Below are 20,927 nucleotides of genomic sequence, written 5' to 3' on the forward strand. Positions count from 1 at the left end.
TTTCCGCATTATCAACAAGTAGCCGCGCCGCGACAGTTACGCGCACGCTCGACAAGTGAGAACTGAAAAATTAACTTTACGAACTGTGCCATATCATTATTAGTGTCAAGGAGGACTGGTACCAAATATCTGTGTATGCGTGACGAGCGTAAGAACTTTCGTGCGATCATTCGACCGCATCATCAACAATCACCCGCGTCGTGTCGGTTACGCGTACGCTCGTCCGAATTATATTGTGGACTGTTAATCATCCATTAATAGAGATAACACTTCTGAATTAGAATGTAAACAGTGCAACCTGCGATTTCCTTTAATCGTTTCAGAATATAGTTGTTCATACCCGACGTCGAACAGTCTTGTGTTTTAACGTTGAGTGGCTCCCCAAACCCGCTTGCATAAGTCGATAGATAATTTCAGGCAAGCCAGCAGCAGTGTGGAGCAGAACAGTAGGACCGCCGCGGGATTAGCAGGTACGTGGCGTGGACAGGGCGCACGGTCAAGAAAAGCAGAAGTGAAAACAGTTTAAGGCACCCCACCCAATTGCACCCCCGGGCGCGTTACAAGGGGTGGGGGGAGGGGATTGCGAGATTGACACTTGCGTGAATTAAACGGCAAAGGGCTCTTCTGAGAACCCACAGTTCGGTAACATCCTCGGTGTCACCTGTGCACCCCTGTTGAGCATTTGAAAAATGTTTCTGTACAGAGAAAGCCAGCCATCGAATAATAGGTGCCGGTCTGACAGGCAACCATTTCTACATCAATAAGCTGAATGGCGCTATGTGGCTGAACTAGCACTTACTGGCCGCAGTCGAAATCTACGGAAAGTCGAGGGGTGAAATGAGGATAAGAGGGTGTATGACGACCTCCTCATCGTATGACATGTCCACGGTGGCGTTGCCAGAATTGTGGTGAAATTTGGTGCCAACCCACTGTACACCTCACATGAACTTCAGAGTTCTGGCCCTTTTTCGCATGTGTCGACGTGTTTGCTGTTTGAAGTATCGGGCAACCAGAGGATGGCGTCGAAGGTCGTCACTCTGTTGCACCATTATAGAGGAAGACTGTAGGCACCGTTGAGCCAAATTTCCAACGTCTGCGTCGCAGTGGGAGACAATTACGAGGTTTCGTAAAAGTGAGCCTTTAACTGTGTTGCGCATTATATCTTAGAAAATGGTAGTCTAGACTAATTCGAGTAAAACATTTCACATAACATGTGTCCAGTTTTTATTTGTTGCAGATATACAACTGATTACAGAAATAAAATTTCATATCCCGTTTTGGAACTCAAGTTGCAAAGGGTTTGTTTATCGAAGTCATTTTTGTTTTCAGGTTAAAGTTATAAAGTTGTGCTTAGGTCTACATAAATGAATGTGTCAACTGTCATTTTGATTCGTTGACCAATTTTGCTCTCTCGTTTACGTCTAGCGCCTGTACACTTATGAGCCGAAACATTGTGACCACCTGCTTAATAGTTTGTTTGTCCGCCTCTGGAACGAAACACACCACTGACTCTGGAAGCTGAGTTTCGGACAAGCGATGCTTTCCAAGTCTCCATTGATTTGTTTATACGAGGGGGAATCGAAAAGTAAATTACACTAGCTCACCGCGAGAGCACGCTGTGTGTCGTGACCGTGTCCAATGTATAGTACATGACAATAACTGCTGACACTGCCGATAGGATGGATTTGTGTGGTGTCCCGTCGTGTTGTATGTGCAGAGCGGGCTAGTCTCAATGGTGCGTCAATTGGATGTTCACTTCTAATTGGAGATGCGTGCAACGATCAGATTACTATGGGCTAAACGGCATTGCACGAACATTAATCGCGATATCACTGCAGTGTATGGTGAGCGTGCAATCTCTTACCCACATATTGTAAAGTGGTGTAAGCAATTAGGTAGCTGGCGCGCGGATCTCACTGACGAATATCGCCAAGGCAGGCCCACAACGCCTAGCATCGTTGCAAATGTCGACAGTGTGGATGTGATCATTACAGACGATAGGCGGCGCATAACACTGCAAGAAATTGCCAGCATGCTGAACAATTCGCATGGCAGTGTGTTCTCCAGGGTTCATCAGCATCTTGGATATCGTAAACTGTGTGTACGATGGGTCCCACGGCTGCTCACCGATGTTCACAAGATGCAATGTTTTCAGTCGTCACTGGCATTTTTAGAACGGTGTTCTGTGGAGGCCAACAAGGTTCTGTCGTTAATCATCACAGGGGATCAAACGTGGGTCCACCACTTCAGCCCGAAGCAAAGAGAACATCCATGGTATGGGTGCACGCCACATCACCTCAGCTAAATAAGCCCAAAAGTCAAATCTTCAGCAGGAAAGGTAATGGCGACACTGTTCTTTGACATGGAGGGTACGGTGCACCTGGAATTAATGCCGAAAGGCACAAAAATCAACTCTGCTTCGCACTGTCAAGCGTTGCACCGGTTGCGTAAGGCAGTTAAAGAAAAGCAGCGGGGAAAATTGAGCGCCAGCGTGATTTTGTTGTCATGGACTGTGCGACTGGTCCCGGCGGAGGTTCGAGTCCTCCCTCGGCCATGGGTGTGTGTGTGTGTGTTTGTCCTTAGGATAATTTAGGTTAAGTTGTGTGTAAGCTTAAGGACTGATGACCTTAGCAGTAAAGTCCCATAAGATTTCACACACATTTGATGTTTTTTTATTTTGTTGCACGAGAACACATACCGTATTTGGCCCGCCAGGAGTCAGAACTGCTGAAACGAATCCAGTGGGAGTTATGGCAACATCCTCCATGCAGTCCCGAACTAGGACCAAGCAGCTATCATGTGTTTGACACGGTGAAAGAGGATCTCGATGGACGAAGATTCCGAAACGATGTGGAGACGAAAGCAACTGTATCCAGGTGGTTACATAGAGCTGGAGGTGATATTTACGCATTACCGTTCAGAGAAACGTTTACAGTCTCTCGAGGACTATGTGGTTCAAAATGGCTCTGAGCACTATGGGACTTAACATCTATGGTCAACAGTCCCCTAGAACTTAGAACTACTTACACCTAACTAACCTAAGGACATCACACAACACCCACTCATTACGAGGCAGAGAAAATCCCTGACCCCGCCGGGAATCGAACCCAGGTGGACTCTGTGGAAAAGTGAACTTACATTGCATGTTGTCATAGCCGAGTTGCCATTGCCCAGAATCTACTCTATAGGAATCGACATGGATTCCGGAAACAGCGATCATCTGAGACCCAACTCGCTTTATTTGTCCATGAGGCCCAGAAAATATTAGATACAGGCTCCCAAGTAGATGTCATTTTCCTTGACGTCCGGAAGGCGTTCGATACAGTTCCGACCGAGCGAGGTGGCGTAGTGGTTAGCACACTGGACTCGCATTCGGGAGGACGACGGTTCAATCCCGTCTCCGGCCATCCTGATTTAGGTTTTCCGTGATTTCCCTAAATCGCTTCAGGCAAATGCCGGGATGGATCCCTTGACAGGGCACGGCCGATTTCCTTCCCCATCCTTCCCTAACCCGAGCTTGCGCTCCGTCTCTAATGACCCCGTTGTCGACGGGACGTTAAACACTAAATCTCCTCCTCTACAGTTCCGCACTGTCGCCTGATAAACAAAGTAAGAGCCTACGGAATATCAGACCAGCTGTGTGGCTGGATTGAAGAGTTTCTAACAAACAGAACACAGCATGTTGTTCTCAATGGAGAGACGTCTACAGACAAAGTAGCCTCTGGCGTGCCACAGGGGAGTGTTATGGGACGATTGCTTTTCACAATGTATATAAATGACCTAGTAGATAGTGTCGGAAGTTCCATGCGGCTTTTCGCGGATGATGCTGTAGTATACAGAGAAGTTGCAGCATTAGAAAATTGCACCGAAATGCAGGAATATCTGCAGCGGATAGGCACTTGGTGCAGGGAGTGGCAACTGACCCTTAACATAGACAAATGTAATGTGTGGTGTCACCGCCAGACACCAAACCTGCTAGGTGGTAGCCTTTAAATCGGCCGCGGTCCGTTAGTATACGTCGCACCCGCGTGTCGCCACTATCAGTGATTGCAGACCGAGCGCCGCCACACGGCAGGTCTAGAGAGACTTCCTAGCACTCGCCCCAGTTGTACAGCCGACTTTCTAGCGATGGTTCACTGACAAAATACGCTCTCATTTGCCGAGACGACAGTTAGCATAGCCTTCAGCTACGTCATTTGCTACGACATAGCAAGGCTCCATTACCAGTTACTATTGATGCTGTGAAACATGTACCGTCAAGAGCGATGTTCACCATTTATGGATTAAAGTTAAGTATTCCACAGCTACGTCCTTTTTTGCTAGTCTCTTTTCCTTGACCTGTTCCAGACCTCACGCCAGCCTGCGTGAGCTATAACGCGTGCCTTTCGGCTTCCTCTCATAGTGGGTTGGCTCTCTTGCCAATCCACAACATAATGTATTGCGAATACATAGAAAGAAGGATCCTTTATTGCATGATTATATGATAACAGAACAAACACTGGTAGCAGTAAAATATCTGGGAGTATGTGTACGGAACCATTTGAAGTGGAATGATCATACAAAATTAGTTGTTGGTAAGGCGAGTGCCTGGTTGAAATTCATTGAGAGAGTCCTTAGAAAATGTAGGCCATCATCAAAGGAGGTGGCTTACAAAACACTCGTTCGACCTATACTTGAGTATTGCTCATCAGTGTGGGATCCGTACCAGGTCGGGTTGACGGAGGAGATAGAGAAGATCCAAAGAAGAGCGGCGCGTTTCGTCGCAGGGTTATTTCGTAAGCGTGACAGCGTTACGGAGATGTTTAACAAACTCAAGTGGCAGTCTCTGCAATAGAGGCGCTCTGCATCGCGGTGTAGCTTGCTGTCCAGGTTTCGAGACGGTGCGTTTCTGGATGAGGTATCGAATATATTGCTTCCCCCTACTTATACCTCCAGAGGAGATCACGAATGTAAAATTAGAGATTCGAGCGCGCACGGAGGCTTGCCGGCAGTCTGTGTACTGACTTGGCAGAAAACCTTAAGAAATTTTGGTCTTATGTCAAAGCGGTAGGTGGATCAAAACAAAATGTTCAGACATTCTGTGACCAAAATGGTACTGAAACAGAGGATGACAGACTAAAGGCCGAAATACTGAATGTCTTTTTCCAAAGCTGTTTCACAGAGGAAGACTGCACTGTAGTTCCTTCTCTAGATTGTCGCACAGATAACAAAATGGTAGATATCGAAATAGACGACAGAGGGATAGAGAAACAATTAAAATCACTCAAAAGAGGAAAGGCCGCTGGACCTGATGGGATACCAGTTGGATTTTACACAGAGTACGCGAACGAACTTGCCCCCCTTATTGCTGCGGTGTACCGTAGGTCTCTAGAAGAGCGTAGCGTTCCAAAGGATTGGAAAAGGGCACAGGTCATCCCCGTTTTCAAGAAGGGACATCGAACAGATGTGCAGAACTATAGACCGATATCTCTAACGTCGATCAGTTGTAGAATTTCGGAACACGTATTATGTTCGAGTATAATGACTTTTCTGGAGACTAGAAATCTACTCTGTAGGAATCGGCGTGGGTTTCGAAGAAGACGATCGTGTGAAACCCAGCTCGCGCTATTCGTCCATGAGACTCAGAGGACCATAGACGCCGGTTCCCAGGTAGATGCCGTGTTTCTTGACTTCCGCAAGGTGTTTGATACAGTTTCACACAGTCGTTTAATGAACAAAGTAAGAGCATATGGACTATCAGACCAATTGTATGATGGGATTGAAGAGTTCCTAGATAACAGAACGCAGCATGTCATTCTCAATGGAGAGAAGTCTTCCGAAGTAAGAGTGATTTCAGGTATGCCGCAGGGGAGTGTCGTAGGACCGTTGCTGTTCACAATGTACATAAATGACCTTGTGGATAACATCGGAAGTTCACTGAGGCTTTTTGCGGATGATGCTGTGGTATATCGAGAGGTTGTAACAATGGAAAATTGTACTGAAATGCAGGAGGATCTGCAGCGAATTGACGCATGGTGCAGGGAATGGCAATTGAATCTCAATGTAGACAAGTGTAATGTGCTGCGAATACATAGAAAGAAAGATCCCTTATCATTTAGCTACAATATAGCAGGTCAGCAACTGGAAGCAGTTAATTCCATAAATTATCTGGGAGTGATTTAAAATGGAATGATCATATAAAGTTGATCGTCGGTAAAGCAGATGCCAGACTGAGATTCATTGGAAGAATCCTAAGGAAATGCAATCCGAAAACAAAGAAAGTAGGTTACAGTACACTTGTTCGCCCACTGCTTGAATACTGCTCAGCAGTGTGGGATCCGTACCAGATAGGGTTGATAGAAGAGATAGAGAAGATCCAACGGAGAGCAGCGCGCTTCGATACAGGATCATTTAGTAATCGCGAAAGCGTTACGGAGATGACACATAAACTCCAGTGGAAGACTCTGCAGGAGAGACGCTCAGTAGCTCGGTACGGGCTTTTGTTGAAGTTTCGAGAACATACCTTCACCGAGGAGTCAAGCAGTGTATTTCTCCCTCCTACGTATATCTCGCGAAGAGACCATGAGGATAAAATCAGAGAGATTAAAGCCCACACAGAGGCATACCGACAATCCTCCTTTCCACGAACAATACGAGACTGGAATAGAAGGGAGAACAGTTAGAGGTACTCAAGGTACCCTCCGCCACACACCGTTAGGTGGCTTGCGGAGTATGGATGTAGATGTAGATGTCGATGTCGTTCCTCCCGCGAACCATACGCGACTGGAACAGGAAAGGGAGGTAATGACAGTGGCACGTAAAGCGCCCTCCGCCACACACCGTTGGGTGGCTTGCGGAGTATAAATGTAGATGTAGGTGTAGTTTAATGAATGGCCCTAGCTTGAAAGTACGACTTGGTTTTAAATTTTCTTTCGTAGAAGCTTTTTTTGTCTTGAGGGAAATGTCGTACAGTCTTGCATAGAACATTCTGGAAAGTTGGGAAGCAGGAGTGGTGGACTTTTGACGGCGTTAGAGTGTGCAGGCGTACCTGTGCGGGGCCGCGCGCCGGCGTCTGACGCGCGGGCCTGGCGCTCGCGGTCTGCCAGCCCGAGGCGCTCCGCCAGCCTGCTGGGCGCCAGGCTGCTCGCCGACGCCCACGTGGCTCCCACGTGGCGCACAGACGTGGGCGACGACACCGCCGCCGCCGCCGCCCCCTCCTCCTCCTGCAGACAGCACAGCGCCTTCCCCTCACACAACTCTCCCACACACTCTCCGAGCGTGACATTTATTTATTTATTTATTTATCTGAAGAGCGGAAATGTCAAACGTTCTAAGTGCCATTGTTTCAAAGAACGCGTTTTCAGCGATGTTGTGTTCTCGGGTCTCTTTTGCATGTCACTAGACTTCCTTCCAAGTGCCAAATCGTGCAGAAAATTGGCCAGACATTCGTTAGTAAAACGATTTAACACTTCGAACGTTTGACATTTCCTTTCTTTACTTATCTATCAGGTTCCATAGACCATTTGAACCAGTGCTACTTGGTCTGGGCACGTGCCTGTACATGGCTTACAATGCTGATCAGAAAAAATTCTGTGGTATTAAGAAAATTTATTAAAGAGAATTAAGGAATTAATAATACACGAAAAAAATTATGAGATTCTACGATGAAATGACACATTACAAAGAAAAGTTCTCAAATGCTGCGAGAAACTCCTGTACGGATTAGGAGTGTGCACCAAGGAAACCTATTAACCTACAAGTAAACCTATCCAAGGGATATCCTTCGGTTTTGACCGATTTCGAATATGTTTTAGTATAGGGCAAAATAAGAGACACAAAATTTCTTATACGTGCCCATTCGGCCGTTATGGAGGTTAAACACCCCCATGAAAAAAGAAACGGAGTTCAATATTTCTGAATAACTTCAATTAAAAGTTAATGGTTTTTAATGCACGCCACGCGGGATTAGCCGAGCGGTCTTACGCGCTGCAGTCATGGACTGTGCGGCTGGTCCCGGCGGAGGTTCGAGTCCTCCCTCGGGCATGAGTGGGTGTGTTTGTCCTTAGTATAATTTAGGTTAAATACTGTGTAAGCTTAGGGACTGATGACCTTAGCAGTTAAGTCCCATAAGATTTCACACACATTTGAACACTTTTTAATGCACGTTACAATGGTGCATCCAGATTCGTCGAAAAGGTCATTTTTTTCGAAATTTCTCACTGCAACTGTTTTGTTTTTCATTTCGACGTTGACGGAAAAGTCGTTTCTTTCAAATGGTTCAAATGGCTCTGAGCACTATGGCACTTAACATCTGTGGTAATCAGTCCCCTAGAATTTAGAACTACTTAAACCTAAGTAACCTAAGGACATCACACACATCCATGCCCGAGGCAGGATTCGAACCTGCGACCGTAGCAGTCGCGCGGTTCCGGATTGCGCGCCTAGAACTGCTAGACCACCGCGGCCGGCGTCGTTTCTTTAAATCCCTCACCGCCGCTATTTTGTTTTTCATTTTGACATTTCGCTAATAACAAAACGTGTAGCATCGTTGTTACCAAATTCAATCATGTAACATGAATTGGTATTCCAAAGACACATTTGTCAGAAATAAGCTAGAAATATCTCTTTGCCTCTGTACGCGTCCCCAGTATGTGTCGGCTTCAATGCCCGTCGACATGCTGGAATAAGTATTCCATACAGAAATACACTCCTGGAAATTGAAATAAGTACACCGTGAATTCATTGTCCCAGGAAGGGGAAACTTTATTGACACATTCCTGGGGTCAGATACATCACATGATCACACTGACAGAACCACAGGCACATAGACACAGGCAACAGAGCATGCACAATGTCGGCACTAGTACAGTGTATATCCACCTTTCCCAGCAATGCAGGCTGCTATTCTCCCACGGAGACGATCGTAGAGATGCTGGATGTAGTCCTGTGGAACGGCTTGCCATGCCATTTCCACCTGGCGCCTCAGTTGGACCAGCGTTCGTGCTGGACGTGCAGACCGCGTTAGACGACGCTTCATCCAGTCCCAAACATGCTCAATGGGGGACAGATCCGGAGATCTTGCTGGCCAGGGTAGTTGGCTTACACCTTCTAGAGCACGTTGGGTGGCACGGGATACATGCGGACGTGCATTGTCCTGTTGGAACAGCAAGTTCCCTTGCCGGTCTAGGAATGGTAGAACGATGGGTTCGATGACGGTTTGGATGTACCGTGCACTATTCAGTGTCCCCTCGACGATCACCAGTGGTGTACGGCCAGTGTGGGAGATCGCTCCCCACACCATGATGCCGGGTGTTGGCCCTGTGTGCCTCGGTCGTATGCAATCCTGATTGTGGCGCTCACCTGCACGGCGCCAAACACGCATACGACCATCATTGTCACCAAGGCAGAAGAGACTCTCATCGCTGAAGACGACACGTCTCCATTCGTCCCTCCATTCACGCCTGTCGCGACACCACTGGAGGCGGGCTGCACGATGTTGGGGCGTGAGCGGAAGACGGCCTAACGGTGTGCGGGACCGTAGCCCAGCTTCATGGAGACGGTTGCGAATGGTCCTCGCCGATACCCCAGGAGCAACAGTGTCCCTAATTTGCTGGGAAGTGGCGGTGCGGTCCCCTACGGCACTGCGTAGGATCCTACGGTCTTGGCGTGCATCCGTGCGTCGCTGCGGTCCAGTCCCAGGTCGACGGGCACGTGCACCTTCCGCCGACCACTGGCGACAACATCGATGTACTGTGGAGACCTCACGCCCCACGTGTTGAGCAATTCGGCGATACGTCCACCTGGCCTCCCGCATGCCCACTATACGCCCTCGCTCAAAGTCCGTCAACTGCACATACGGTTCACGTCCACGCTGTCGCGGCATGCTACCAGTGTTAAAGACTGCGATGGAGCTCCGTATGCCACGGCAAACTGGCTGACACTGACGGCGGCGGTGCACAAATGCTGCGCAGCTAGCGCCATTCGACGGCCAACACCGCGGTTCCTGGTGTGTCCGCTGTGCCGTGCGTGTGATCATTGCTTGTACAGCCCTCTCGCAGTGTCCGGAGCAAGTATGGTGGGTCTGACACACCGGTGTCAATGTGTTCTTTTTTCCATTTCCAGGAGTGTATATTCTAGATATATATTCTCGATATACTGTTCTATATCTGCATTTTCTTTTAATTCTGTGAAATATCAAATATATTGTGTTGTATTTGAGTTTTATTTTAACATTTGGTGTAATTTTTTGTTTCAAGCTGTAACATTTCAGATTTAATTATTTTAAATTGTTGGTTTAATATGGCACAAGCTATTTGCGGAAGGACGAATGTCGTTGGCTGATGACGGACGGTCATTACCGAACCCATTATCCGGCAAGTGTAGGCCCTCATTACTGAAGACTGGTGAGTTAAGGTGGCAGCCATCGCCCCAGGACCGGATGGAGCGTCCGAATTGCAACGCACGTGAAGGGCTCTCCGTAGGCTTGTGCCATTCTTCGATGAATTTCCGTTCCCCGCATTACTTCCGCTGTAAGAAACACACTACACCTCTTTGTTCTTCTTTTGAAGCGTACATTACACGACAAAGGTTAAACCTTTAATGAGTACCTTATAATTACATATTGATTTCCCATAGGCCCTGGACGTAGCCGAGCGCTCGCAAGTGTGGCAGACTACACGACTAGTGTTATGTAACACGTTCGTTGCGTAGGCGTATTTCTCGTGGGCCCCGTTTTACTCCCACGTCCCTCTAGCGGCGAGTTTGGGGCATCGGTGCCCTAATACCGACCACACCTTCTACGCAGGAGTGGGATTAAGATCCATTCAGCGATTTTCATTTTAAAGTCTCCGACAAAAATTCTTGGTAAGCAGAATTTTACATATTTTATATGACCTGTTGAGTGAATATTTGAGTATCCAGCGTATGGTTTCCTTCTTCGTAGATACTGCTTAGTTTATACGGGAACTATACAGTACTAACAGCCATTACTATGGTTGGTGGCTTTATTCCAAATCATATACAGACCAAGTGATATACAACAGCGCTTCTAATTCGTCCCTGAATGGCGGACGTATGAGTTCCGTAGCACAGTACACGTCTGAGACTGGTTTTTGGTCATGGTCCCCTAATTTACAGCCAAAGACAGAGAATAAAATATCTATTGAACCAACAAGAATGTCCGCCTTTGCGCTGTACGCATCCCTTACCCCATTACAAAGACATGAAGTTCTCACGAATCAGACCTCCTTCCTTTATCGAATACCTTAGCTGGTGCAATATATCAAAATTTCCTTCCCTCAGAACTCGTTATGTAATGAAATATCATTTTTGAAGATCTGTAAAAACATTTTGTATCTGATTATACCACTATTATTGTCATTATTAGTGTGATTAGTGCTGTTACTGCTACTACTACTACTACTACTAATTATTATTATTATTATTAGCAGCAGCAGCAGCAGCAGCAGCGAAATAGCCACTATTAACGCAGTTAATTCTTAATCAGTAGGGGAGAGCTGTATGCCTTGCAACACTTCTCAGGATTCTACCTCTTGCCGGCCATATAGTAGAAGTGTCATAGATTTTATTATTCCATTCTGAAATGGTAGCATTCACACTATGTGCTCTGCAGTCCTTTTCTGAAAATTATTCCGGAGAAGTAAGGTTTTTGCAAAAGTGAAATTCTGTTCCAAGATACCCAGGAACAAATATTCTATTTAAATTTGAAATGGCTGGAATCGAGAAAACATCGTCAATACTGTATTTAAAAGTCGGGGTGCTACATTCTTACTCTAGTACACCAATATGTAAGTGAATTCAGATTAACAAGAATTATTATCAAAAACCAGTTACAAGTTGGAAATATTATGAAACAAAGTGTTGGCAACTACCACAAACTTCCATTTTCAAGACAGCGATAATTGTTCAGATATTAAAGAAACCCATTTCATTTGCAAGTATCAGGTGTTTCATGGTAGCTGACCTTGTGCTTCAAGGTAAAACATAGTGCGTGACTAATGAAGTATGGCTTAACCATCCACGTGTTATGTAATTAGTTTTAAAAATACACCGAATTTTACATAAAACTCTGTAGCTAAAGAATTAACAATATCCTTAGAACAGTTAATTGCTAATACAGGAATTTTAACATTAGTTTATAAATCAGTGGCACCGCGGCTCATTTCATTTCTTGAAACTTTTTGTGTGTCGAACAGTGTAATCTACACTGCCTGACCAAGAAAGTGAACCACCCTCAAGGCAAGGCTGGATGTCAGTGAATGTGACTGCGTACACGTACATACCATCAATGGGTATGGAAACGATTCGAGTTGCAATTCTGTGTGACAGGCAGAATCGTCACCACAGCACCATTAAAATTGTCCGTGTCTAGTGCTATAACCATGTCTCATACGGTATTTAAGAGACGCGAACAGCGTTACATGTTGAGGAATCACTGTGAAGGACACGGAGATGACACGTGATCATATGAGGCAGCGTTATCAGTACTGGACAGCGTTTGAAATTGACCTCATTGTGAGCACCGGACAGCGTTTGAAACTGTCCTCATTGTGGGTGTCCATTTGGCCAGCTACCCGAATCGTGCAGTATACAGATTTGTGATACATTCAGATATGACAGTGGCCAGATATTAGACGGCACGGGAGTGAGAGGGCAGAAATACTCATCGTCAAGCTTCCGGTCGATCACAATTGACCATCAGCAGGGAAGATCGCCGTATTGTGCACCAGGCACAACGTAACGCGCCGCGCGGTTTGAGGCGCCATGTCACGGATTGCGCGGCCTCTCCCGCCGAGGTTCGAGTCCTCCCTCGGGCGTTGGTGTGTGTGTTGTTCTTAGTATAATTTAGTTTAAGTAGTGTGTTAGTCTAGGGGCCGATGACCTCAGCAGTTTGGTCCGTTAGGAATCCCCCCCTCCCCCCCCCCCCCGACACACCCACACACCCACACACACACACACACACACACACACACACAGCGTAGCGCCATCACACCGGCGCCTGCCATCCGAGTACAGGTAATGGACTCCCTGCAACAATCTGTATTATCCCGTTCCAGTGATCGGAAGTTAGCAGCAGCCGGATTATGGATTACCGTCCCTTGTGTAGGCTAACGTTAACACTGCAAGACAAACGGATGGGTTTGAGTGGAGTCATGAGTGGTAAGCATTGACTGCTGCCGAACTGCAGTTCTGCACTACCCCACACGACCAACACTGGCGAGTATGGTGGCACCTGGGGGAGGTCCCATTCTTCATATGTTTTGGAGAAACACAGCAGTGTTATTCCTGGTGTCATGGCGTGGGGAGCCATTGGATATCACTTCAGGTCACAGCTGGTAGTGATTAAACGAACTCTTATGGCACCGTCTTACATCACGGACATTCTGCATCGTCATGTCTTGCCTCTCGTGCCTTTTTCAACACGACAATGCTCGTCCGCACATGGTTGTGTCTCTATAAACGCTATGCGTGACGTTTAGATACTCTCACGTCAAGCAAGAATGCAACATGTGTCATCAATAGAACAGGTGTGGGACCAGCTCGGAACTCTATCCCAGCTTCAGTATCCAGCATATCAACGACCAATTACAGCAGCTGTGGGAGAGCAAGCCTCAGGAGACGATAGAGAGACGTTATGATACTCTTCCCAAGCGAATCACTGCATGCATCTAGGCCAGAGGGATTGCAGCGTCATACTGCTAAGTGGGCTCCATACTGCTAAGTTCTTTGTAAATTTCACTAGATTTTTTTAATCACTGGAATGACATCACTTGCTCTCTCACATTATATTTCATGTCGTTACCCCCTCCGCTTCTGGGTGCTATACCTTTTTAATACTATGTTTGGCAGGTAAGTGTTAAGCGGGTAGCCTCTCCATACAGGCGCCTCCCACTGCCGACGCAAACTAGGCTACTTTTACGGCTTGCATAAGGTAAACATCAGTAGTCGGTTCGCTAGCCTCTCTTAATTGAACACAACTATCCTGGTTCATCAAGTCGTTGTACTCCACCTACCTCCCTTACCAAAGATTGTATACGCGATACTCTGGCTATGTTATCTGTGTTACGTGTAGTACACATAGTGGAAAACCTCCATTTACTTTGTGAAATTCAAGATATCGGAATTAGATTCCTAGCATATTATAACAGTCATAAAACTAAACTCCGCCCGAACGGGTCATGAAGACCCAACGGTACGAACCGGCCGCCGTGTTATCCTCAGACCACAGGCATCTCTGGATGCAGATATGGAGAAGCACGTGGTCAGCTCACCGCTTGTCAGGACGTATGTCAGTTTATGCGACCGGAGCCGCTACCTGTCGATCACGTAGCTCCTCAGTTTGCCTCACAAGGGCTGAGTATACCCCGCTTGCCAACAGCGCTCGTCATACCGAATGGTCACCCATCCAAGTGCTAGCCCAGCCTGACAGCGCTTAACTTTGGTGATCTGACGGGAACCGGTGTTGCCACAGAGGCAAGGCCGTTGGCTTATAATAGTCATGGTAATTTTTTTGCGTGGGTAATACTCTCAACGCTTGTATACTCCGAGATATGAATGCAAGTATGCTTTTTGATAGAACTATGAAAGTTTTAACAACATTAGGACGCTGTTAAAACACTTGTGACGTAACATAATACTCGCCAGTTAAAATTTTCGCAAAAATATCCCAGAGAAACTACTTTTTATTTTATTAGCATAGGCCTATTTTGTTGCTCCACATAATTTTGCATACACAGTGCACTGCAGTAGCAGTGATGTCACTTGTCTGAGCGTTGTCAGGTGCAATCACAATGGAACCTTACAGCAGTGAAGTGTGTGCAGACACACATTTCATGTATACAGTGCTGTTGGCAGTGCATCAGAAGGTGCAAGTTTGTACCACGTAAAATACCAGAAAGTCGTACATTTACGAGAATCCATCAGCATCTCTGTCAGGGAAGTCACACATGTTGTAGGGAATCAGAAAGGCCTGCCCACATTAGAACCCAAGTGTAGATTATGGCTTTGGAGACTGTGAAACTCTCAATGAGAAGAAGAGCAGAACTCAAAATATCCACGGGTATGCTGCCGGTCTATAGTGTCCAACGGGCACAATATTTCGGCGATCATACATGTCGCCATCATCAGGTGAACTGACGGACTGAGCTCCTGTGAACGTGCCGGCACGGAGATCCGTACGCTATGGCTGCTCAGAGGGAACTGGGTTCGGTCGCGGCGGCGGCCGATTTAAATACCCTCCGCCCGCGGCGTGCTCCCTCCGCCGTCCGCGCCCCGCGCCACGGTCGCGCGGTGGAACAGATTGCGACGGCGTCTGAGATGACGTCGGTGTGATGGCTCTGTCCGCCGTGGTCGTCACAACTATACGTTTGCTCGATTTACTCTTCATTAACCCGATCGCTGGTTCCCAAGCCTTGCTAAGATTATAGCCACAGTCACGGTTTATGAGGTCGTCATTGGTGCGAATTTCGATGGCCTCTCTAACAACGCTGTCCCAGTATCTCGACGTCTGTACCAGAATCCTCGTGCGGTCATACTCCATGGCGTGATTTTCCGACAAACAATGTTCAGCGACCGCCGACTTGCTCGGATACATCAGTCGAGTGTGCCTCTGGTGTTCACGGCATCGATCCTCGACGGTACGCATCGTCTGACCAATATACGACTTGCCACATTGACAAGGAATCTGGTACACGCCGGCCTTCCTCAAACCCAGGTCATCTTTGGCGCTCCCCACCAGTGCTTGAGTTTTATTTGGAGGACAAAACACAGTTCCGACCCGGTGTTTCTTCAGAATGCAGGCGATTTTCCCCGAGAGTGCGCCTGTGTATGGAATAAATGCAGTGCCTACCTCCTCCCTCGTGACTTCATCCATCTCAACAGGTTGTGCTGCAGAGGTTGGGCGGAGAGCACGTTGAATCTGCCACTCTGAGTACCCATTTTTTCGAAATACAGTTCTCAGATGTTCCAATTCCTGGGGTAGACTCTCTGCGTCAGAGATAGTGCGCGCCCTATGTACTAGAGTTTTAAGTACCCCATTCCTCTGTGAAGGGTGGTGGCAGCTGTCTGCGTGCAAATACAGATCAGTGTGCGTAGTCTTCCGATACACCCCATGACCTAGGGTGCCGTCAGCCCTTCTCTTGACCAAGACGTCAAGGAAAGGTAATTTACCCTCCGTTTCAGTCTCCATAGTGAATCTGATGTTGGGGTGTATGGAGTTTAGATGTGTAAGGAAGTCAAGGAGTTTATCCATACCATGAGGCCAGATGACGAACGTGTCGTCCACGTAACGGAAAAAGCAAGTAGGTTTCCATACGGATGACGACAGGGCTTCCTCCTCGAAGTTCTCCATGTACAAATTCGCTACCACCGGTGAGAGTGGGCTACCCATGGCGACTCCCTCCGTTTGTTCGTAGTATTCTCCATTAAAAAGAAAATACGTGGAAGTCAAGACATGCCTAAAAAGTTCAGTGGTCTTCTCGTCAAACTTCTGACTAATCAATTCTAGTGACTCTCGCAGGGGTACCCTCGTAAACAAGGAAACGACGTCAAAACTCACCATGATATCTGACTCATCCAACCTGAAGCTGTCAAGGCGTTTAACAAAATCCACGGAATTACGGATGTGATGAGGGCATTTACCCACATAAGGACTTAATATTCCCGTCAGGTATTTGGCCAACAAATATGTAGGTGCCCTGATGTTGCTGACAATGGGGCGTAATGGTACCCCCTCTTTGTGAACCTTCGGGAGTCCATATAGTCTAGGCGGTACTGGACCTTGGGGTAACAATTTCTTAGCGTCACCCTCCGGTAAATCTGCGTCCTTGAGAAGTGCCCTCGTCTTGTTCTCCACCTTCTTTGTAGGGTCAACGCTGATCTTCCGGTAGGAATCGTCATTTAGCAGGCTCTGCATCTTATCAGTGTAGTCCTTATGGGAGACAACAACTGTAGCATTGCCTTTGTCAGCCGGTAAGACAACAATTTCAGAGCGCTCCCTCAGATCACGAATGGTCGCCCTCTCTTTACTGCTGATATTTGACTTCATCGGCTTGGATTTCGTCAACGCACGACAAGTTTCACGACGTATTTCCTCGGCTGATTCTGGCGGAAGTCGAGCTGCAACCTGTTCAACAGCACTAACAATTTCTGCGACCGGAGTGAACTTGGGGGTGGGAGCGAAGTTGAGACCGCCGGGAGAAACTCAAGAATCACAAGAGCAGAACTATCCCCTGTACTAAGCCACACTACTGTACCTAGAGTATTGCACTGCATTTCACTGTAACTGTATCATCTCCAATGAGTTCAGGGTATCAGTTAAGGGAACTACGAGCCTATAGTGAGATTCTTGAGTGAGTTTTTATCAGTGGATGCAACAACAAGCTGCAATCAAACATCAGCTTTTAAATACTAGCCTATTTACCATAGTAGTGTGGTTCACACGAGAAGATATTTTTACTCATTGTAATACACATTTCTGGACTGATATAAGCCCATAGAGTGTTCATCAGTCACCACTTTGCTACCTGGCAGCTTTTTCCAAAAACCGTCATGTAAGTTCTTTATTAATCAAATGTGCATATCCGACCAAAAGCAATGTTCAAATGTGGGTGAAATCTTATGGGACTTAACTGCTAAGGTCATCAGTCCCTAAGCTTACACACTACTTAACTTAAATTATCCTAAGAACAAACACACACACACACCCATGCCCGAGGGAGGACTCGAACCTCCGCCGGGACCAGCCGCACAGTCCATGACTGTAGCGCCTTACACCGCTCGGGCATATCCGACCAATAAATGAAGTCAATTACCTAACGCTGCATGAGAACTGCAACCAACAATAACAACTGCTAACAACTGCATTTTTAGTTGTTTCTGTATCTCTTTTGCTTTTATTACAGTGATGGTTCAAATGTCTCTGAGCCTTACGGGAATTAACATCTAAGGCCATCAGTCCCCTAGAACTTAGAACTACTTAAACCTAACTAACCTGAGGACGTCACACACATGCATGCCCGAGGCAGGATTCGAACCTGCGACCGTAGTGGTCGCGCGATTCCAGACTGAAGCGCCTAGAACCGCTCGGCCACAGCGGCCGGCCTGGTACAGTGAACAAGTCTTGTTATTACGGCAGCTTTGCGGCTTTTACCTGGCTGGTGAAAGGGAAGATTCACTGGAGGGAACGGCACTAGTCGTAAAGGTATTTTCTGCTGATAGCCAATCTCCGAGCAGGTAGAGTGCAGAAGAGTACAGTCTACCAGCCGAGCCCAACAGAAGCATGGAGTGAGGATGGCTTGCATGCCATAAAACGTCATTGGTTCGAAGCAAAAAAATGATTTTTAGCAGAAATAAAATTTGAAAGACAGGAGAGAAGACAATCCAATGAGGTGTGGGAGCAGCCATTAAGCCAAGACAAGGCTATCTTGAATTTTTATTCAAAATGTAGTAAGGGGTTCTGTGGTTGCTCATAGTAATTATTTTGGTAGCGGGGAAGAGTTCTCACGCATATATACAGGGACATATTCGCACTGACCATAACCTCAAATCTGTTACACAGTGGGGGAGATGATCTGCCTTCTTCCTCCTGCTAATGGAGAACCATAACTCACTGGTTAATCCTGAGCCCCAACAATTTAAAAAAAAAAAAATTTTAATATTTTTCACAAAATTGACCTTTATTTTCACAGTAAGCAATGAACACAAAAAGAAATAGGCAAAAAGTAGACAATCAATTATTTTAAGGAGATGGTTCCACTTTTGAAACACTGGGAGATAACGTTCTCAACTACTCATGATTTCATGTGATATATCTGAAAGAAATTTCGCACTTTTCCTTTACACATGCCACTTCTCGAAACTTCCATGAACCCATAACGCCTAAAACAAATTATAGTCCGAAATACAAAGCAAAAATGGGCCTAAATTTTAATAAATTTCTATCTGAAGTACATACTGCCCAGTTGTTTCATATCAAAACCACTTTGAAATGTGCAGCAAAAGACTGCAGACGATTAGATATATAGATCGAATAACTAATGAGGAAGTACTGAGACGAATTAGAGAGGAAAAGAAATTCATGGCACAACTTTACTACAAAGAGACACATACTCGTATTGATAGGACAAATCCTGAATCATCAAGGAGTTGTCAGTTTGATAATGGAGCGAAGCGTATTGGGTAAAAACTGCAGAGGGAGACCAACGCATGAATAAAGTAAGCAAGCTCAAATGGATGTATCTTGAAGTAGCTATGCAGAGATAAAGATACTAGCACAGGACAGACAAGCACGGAGAGCTGCGTCAAAGCTGTCCTCATCGTCACCGTCACCACCACCACCACCACCACCACGATTATCACGAACAAAAACAGCACTAACAGAGAAAAAAGAAACCCCTGCGTCAGCACTATCTTCCCTTATCAACTATTCGTAGAAAGAAGAAGATATTTCCTCTTAGCTTGTCTATTCTGAGCAGTAGCAGTGAGTGCTCCGGAGGTAAGCCAGGCATGGAAATTCTGAGGCCTCGGCAAGCGGCGAGCTCCACTGATCCCCCGAAGGAGCGACCGGTCACGCGCACTGGAAGCTGTTAATGCCGCTGGCCACCACCCAGCTCTCAGCAAGCTGCTGCACAAATCGCTCGGTTTGATGCGGCTTAAGCTATTTGTCTGTTAGTTTTCGTGCTGCATCGGATGAATAATTTCTTCACCATAACTTCAGCGCTAGGGTAGAAATGCGCGCTCCATGTTTGGTGGTCTGGCGCTTTCTACATCCAATGGAGTCTTTTAAGGCCAGTGCAAACGATCCACACTTACGTATTACACTTTTTTTCTTTCGCTGTTGTAGCGTGAATGATACATAAAAGGGTGCTAAAGGATTGAAAATCTTCCGTGTTTTTGTTAACCACCATGCTATTTACCTCAAGTAGTTTATATGCAGCCACGAAGTCATTGTCGATGGATTCGTTGTATAACTTGTTCTCACTACTTTTGTGTCCGCCCCAGTAGCTGAGTGGTCAGCGTGACGGATTGCCGTCCTCTGGACCCGGGTTCGATTCCCGGCTGGGTCGGAGATTTTCTCCGCTCAGGGACTGGGTGTTGTGTTGTGTTCATCATCATTTCATCCCCATCCGGCGTGCAGGTCGCCCAATGTGGCGCCGAATGTAATAAGACCTGCGATATGGCGGCCGGACCTGCCCCGCGAGGGGCCTCCCGGCCAATGACGCCAAACGCTCATTTCCATTTTCCACTACTTTTGTCGCGTAAACGCTCCATAAAATATCCTTATTGCAGAAAAAATCATTGCCTTCTTCAGGAATGTGGAACGGGAAAACACAGATAGAACTAGGCCCCATATCGTATTTTTTATGTATTATTTAACTTCAGTGTAATATGTGATGCTAACGTGCAATAAAACCTTATTTTACTGATTAAATCACTGGCAGATTTATGCAAAATGATTTTGCAAACCATTGTCTCAGCAGCATCAAATCGACGTCTTCGGTTATGCAACGCAAGCCATTTTACGGTGCGTGGCTAGTGGTAATTTTGGTATGGCTATATTTTTCCCCTTCCCTGTTACTTTCGCGAACGGTGCGTGGGAAGAATAATTGTCGGTGAACCCCCGCATTAGCCTCATTTCTCGGATGTTCTTGTAGTCATTTCGCGAAACGTATGTGGGAGGAAGTAATATGTTGCCCGACTCTTCTCGGAACGTTCTCTGTCGGAATTTCTACAGTAAATCTCTCCGTGACGCACAACGTCTCTCTTCCAGCGTTTGCAGCTGGAGTTTATTGAGCATCTCTGTAGTACTCTCGAGCCGACTGAACGACCCCATGACGAAACGCGCAACACTTTGTTCGACCTTGTCTCTCTCTTCTATGGACTCAGCCTGATAGGATCCCAGAGTGATGAGCAATACTCAAGAATTCGTA

General features: G+C 46.5%; 2 protein-coding genes and 1 pseudogene across 3 annotated transcripts in view; all 3 read right to left on the reverse strand.

Moving 5' to 3' along the window:
* Positions 1 to 7,081, reverse strand: part of LOC124721987 (diacylglycerol kinase 1-like) — a 326,009-nt gene extending 318,928 nt beyond the window's left edge. For both annotated transcript variants that reach the window (XM_047247159.1, XM_047247158.1), the window contains exon 1: positions 7,028 to 7,081. The gene's annotated coding sequence lies outside the window, so the exon portion shown is untranslated. The remainder of the gene's footprint in view (positions 1 to 7,027) is intronic.
* The window catches only part of LOC124722665 (diacylglycerol kinase beta-like), a 500,391-nt gene that overhangs the window by 7,605 nt on the left and 471,859 nt on the right, over positions 1 to 20,927 (reverse strand). The window contains exon 5 of the mRNA XM_047247810.1: positions 7,028 to 7,202. Coding sequence (XP_047103766.1) covers positions 7,028 to 7,202 — 175 coding nt within the window. The remainder of the gene's footprint in view (positions 1 to 7,027; positions 7,203 to 20,927) is intronic.
* Positions 14,369 to 14,486, reverse strand: LOC124723787 (annotated as a pseudogene).

The sequence above is a fragment of the Schistocerca piceifrons genome, chromosome X (genome assembly GCF_021461385.2).
Source record: "Schistocerca piceifrons isolate TAMUIC-IGC-003096 chromosome X, iqSchPice1.1, whole genome shotgun sequence".
Taxonomy (NCBI): domain Eukaryota; kingdom Metazoa; phylum Arthropoda; class Insecta; order Orthoptera; family Acrididae; genus Schistocerca; species Schistocerca piceifrons.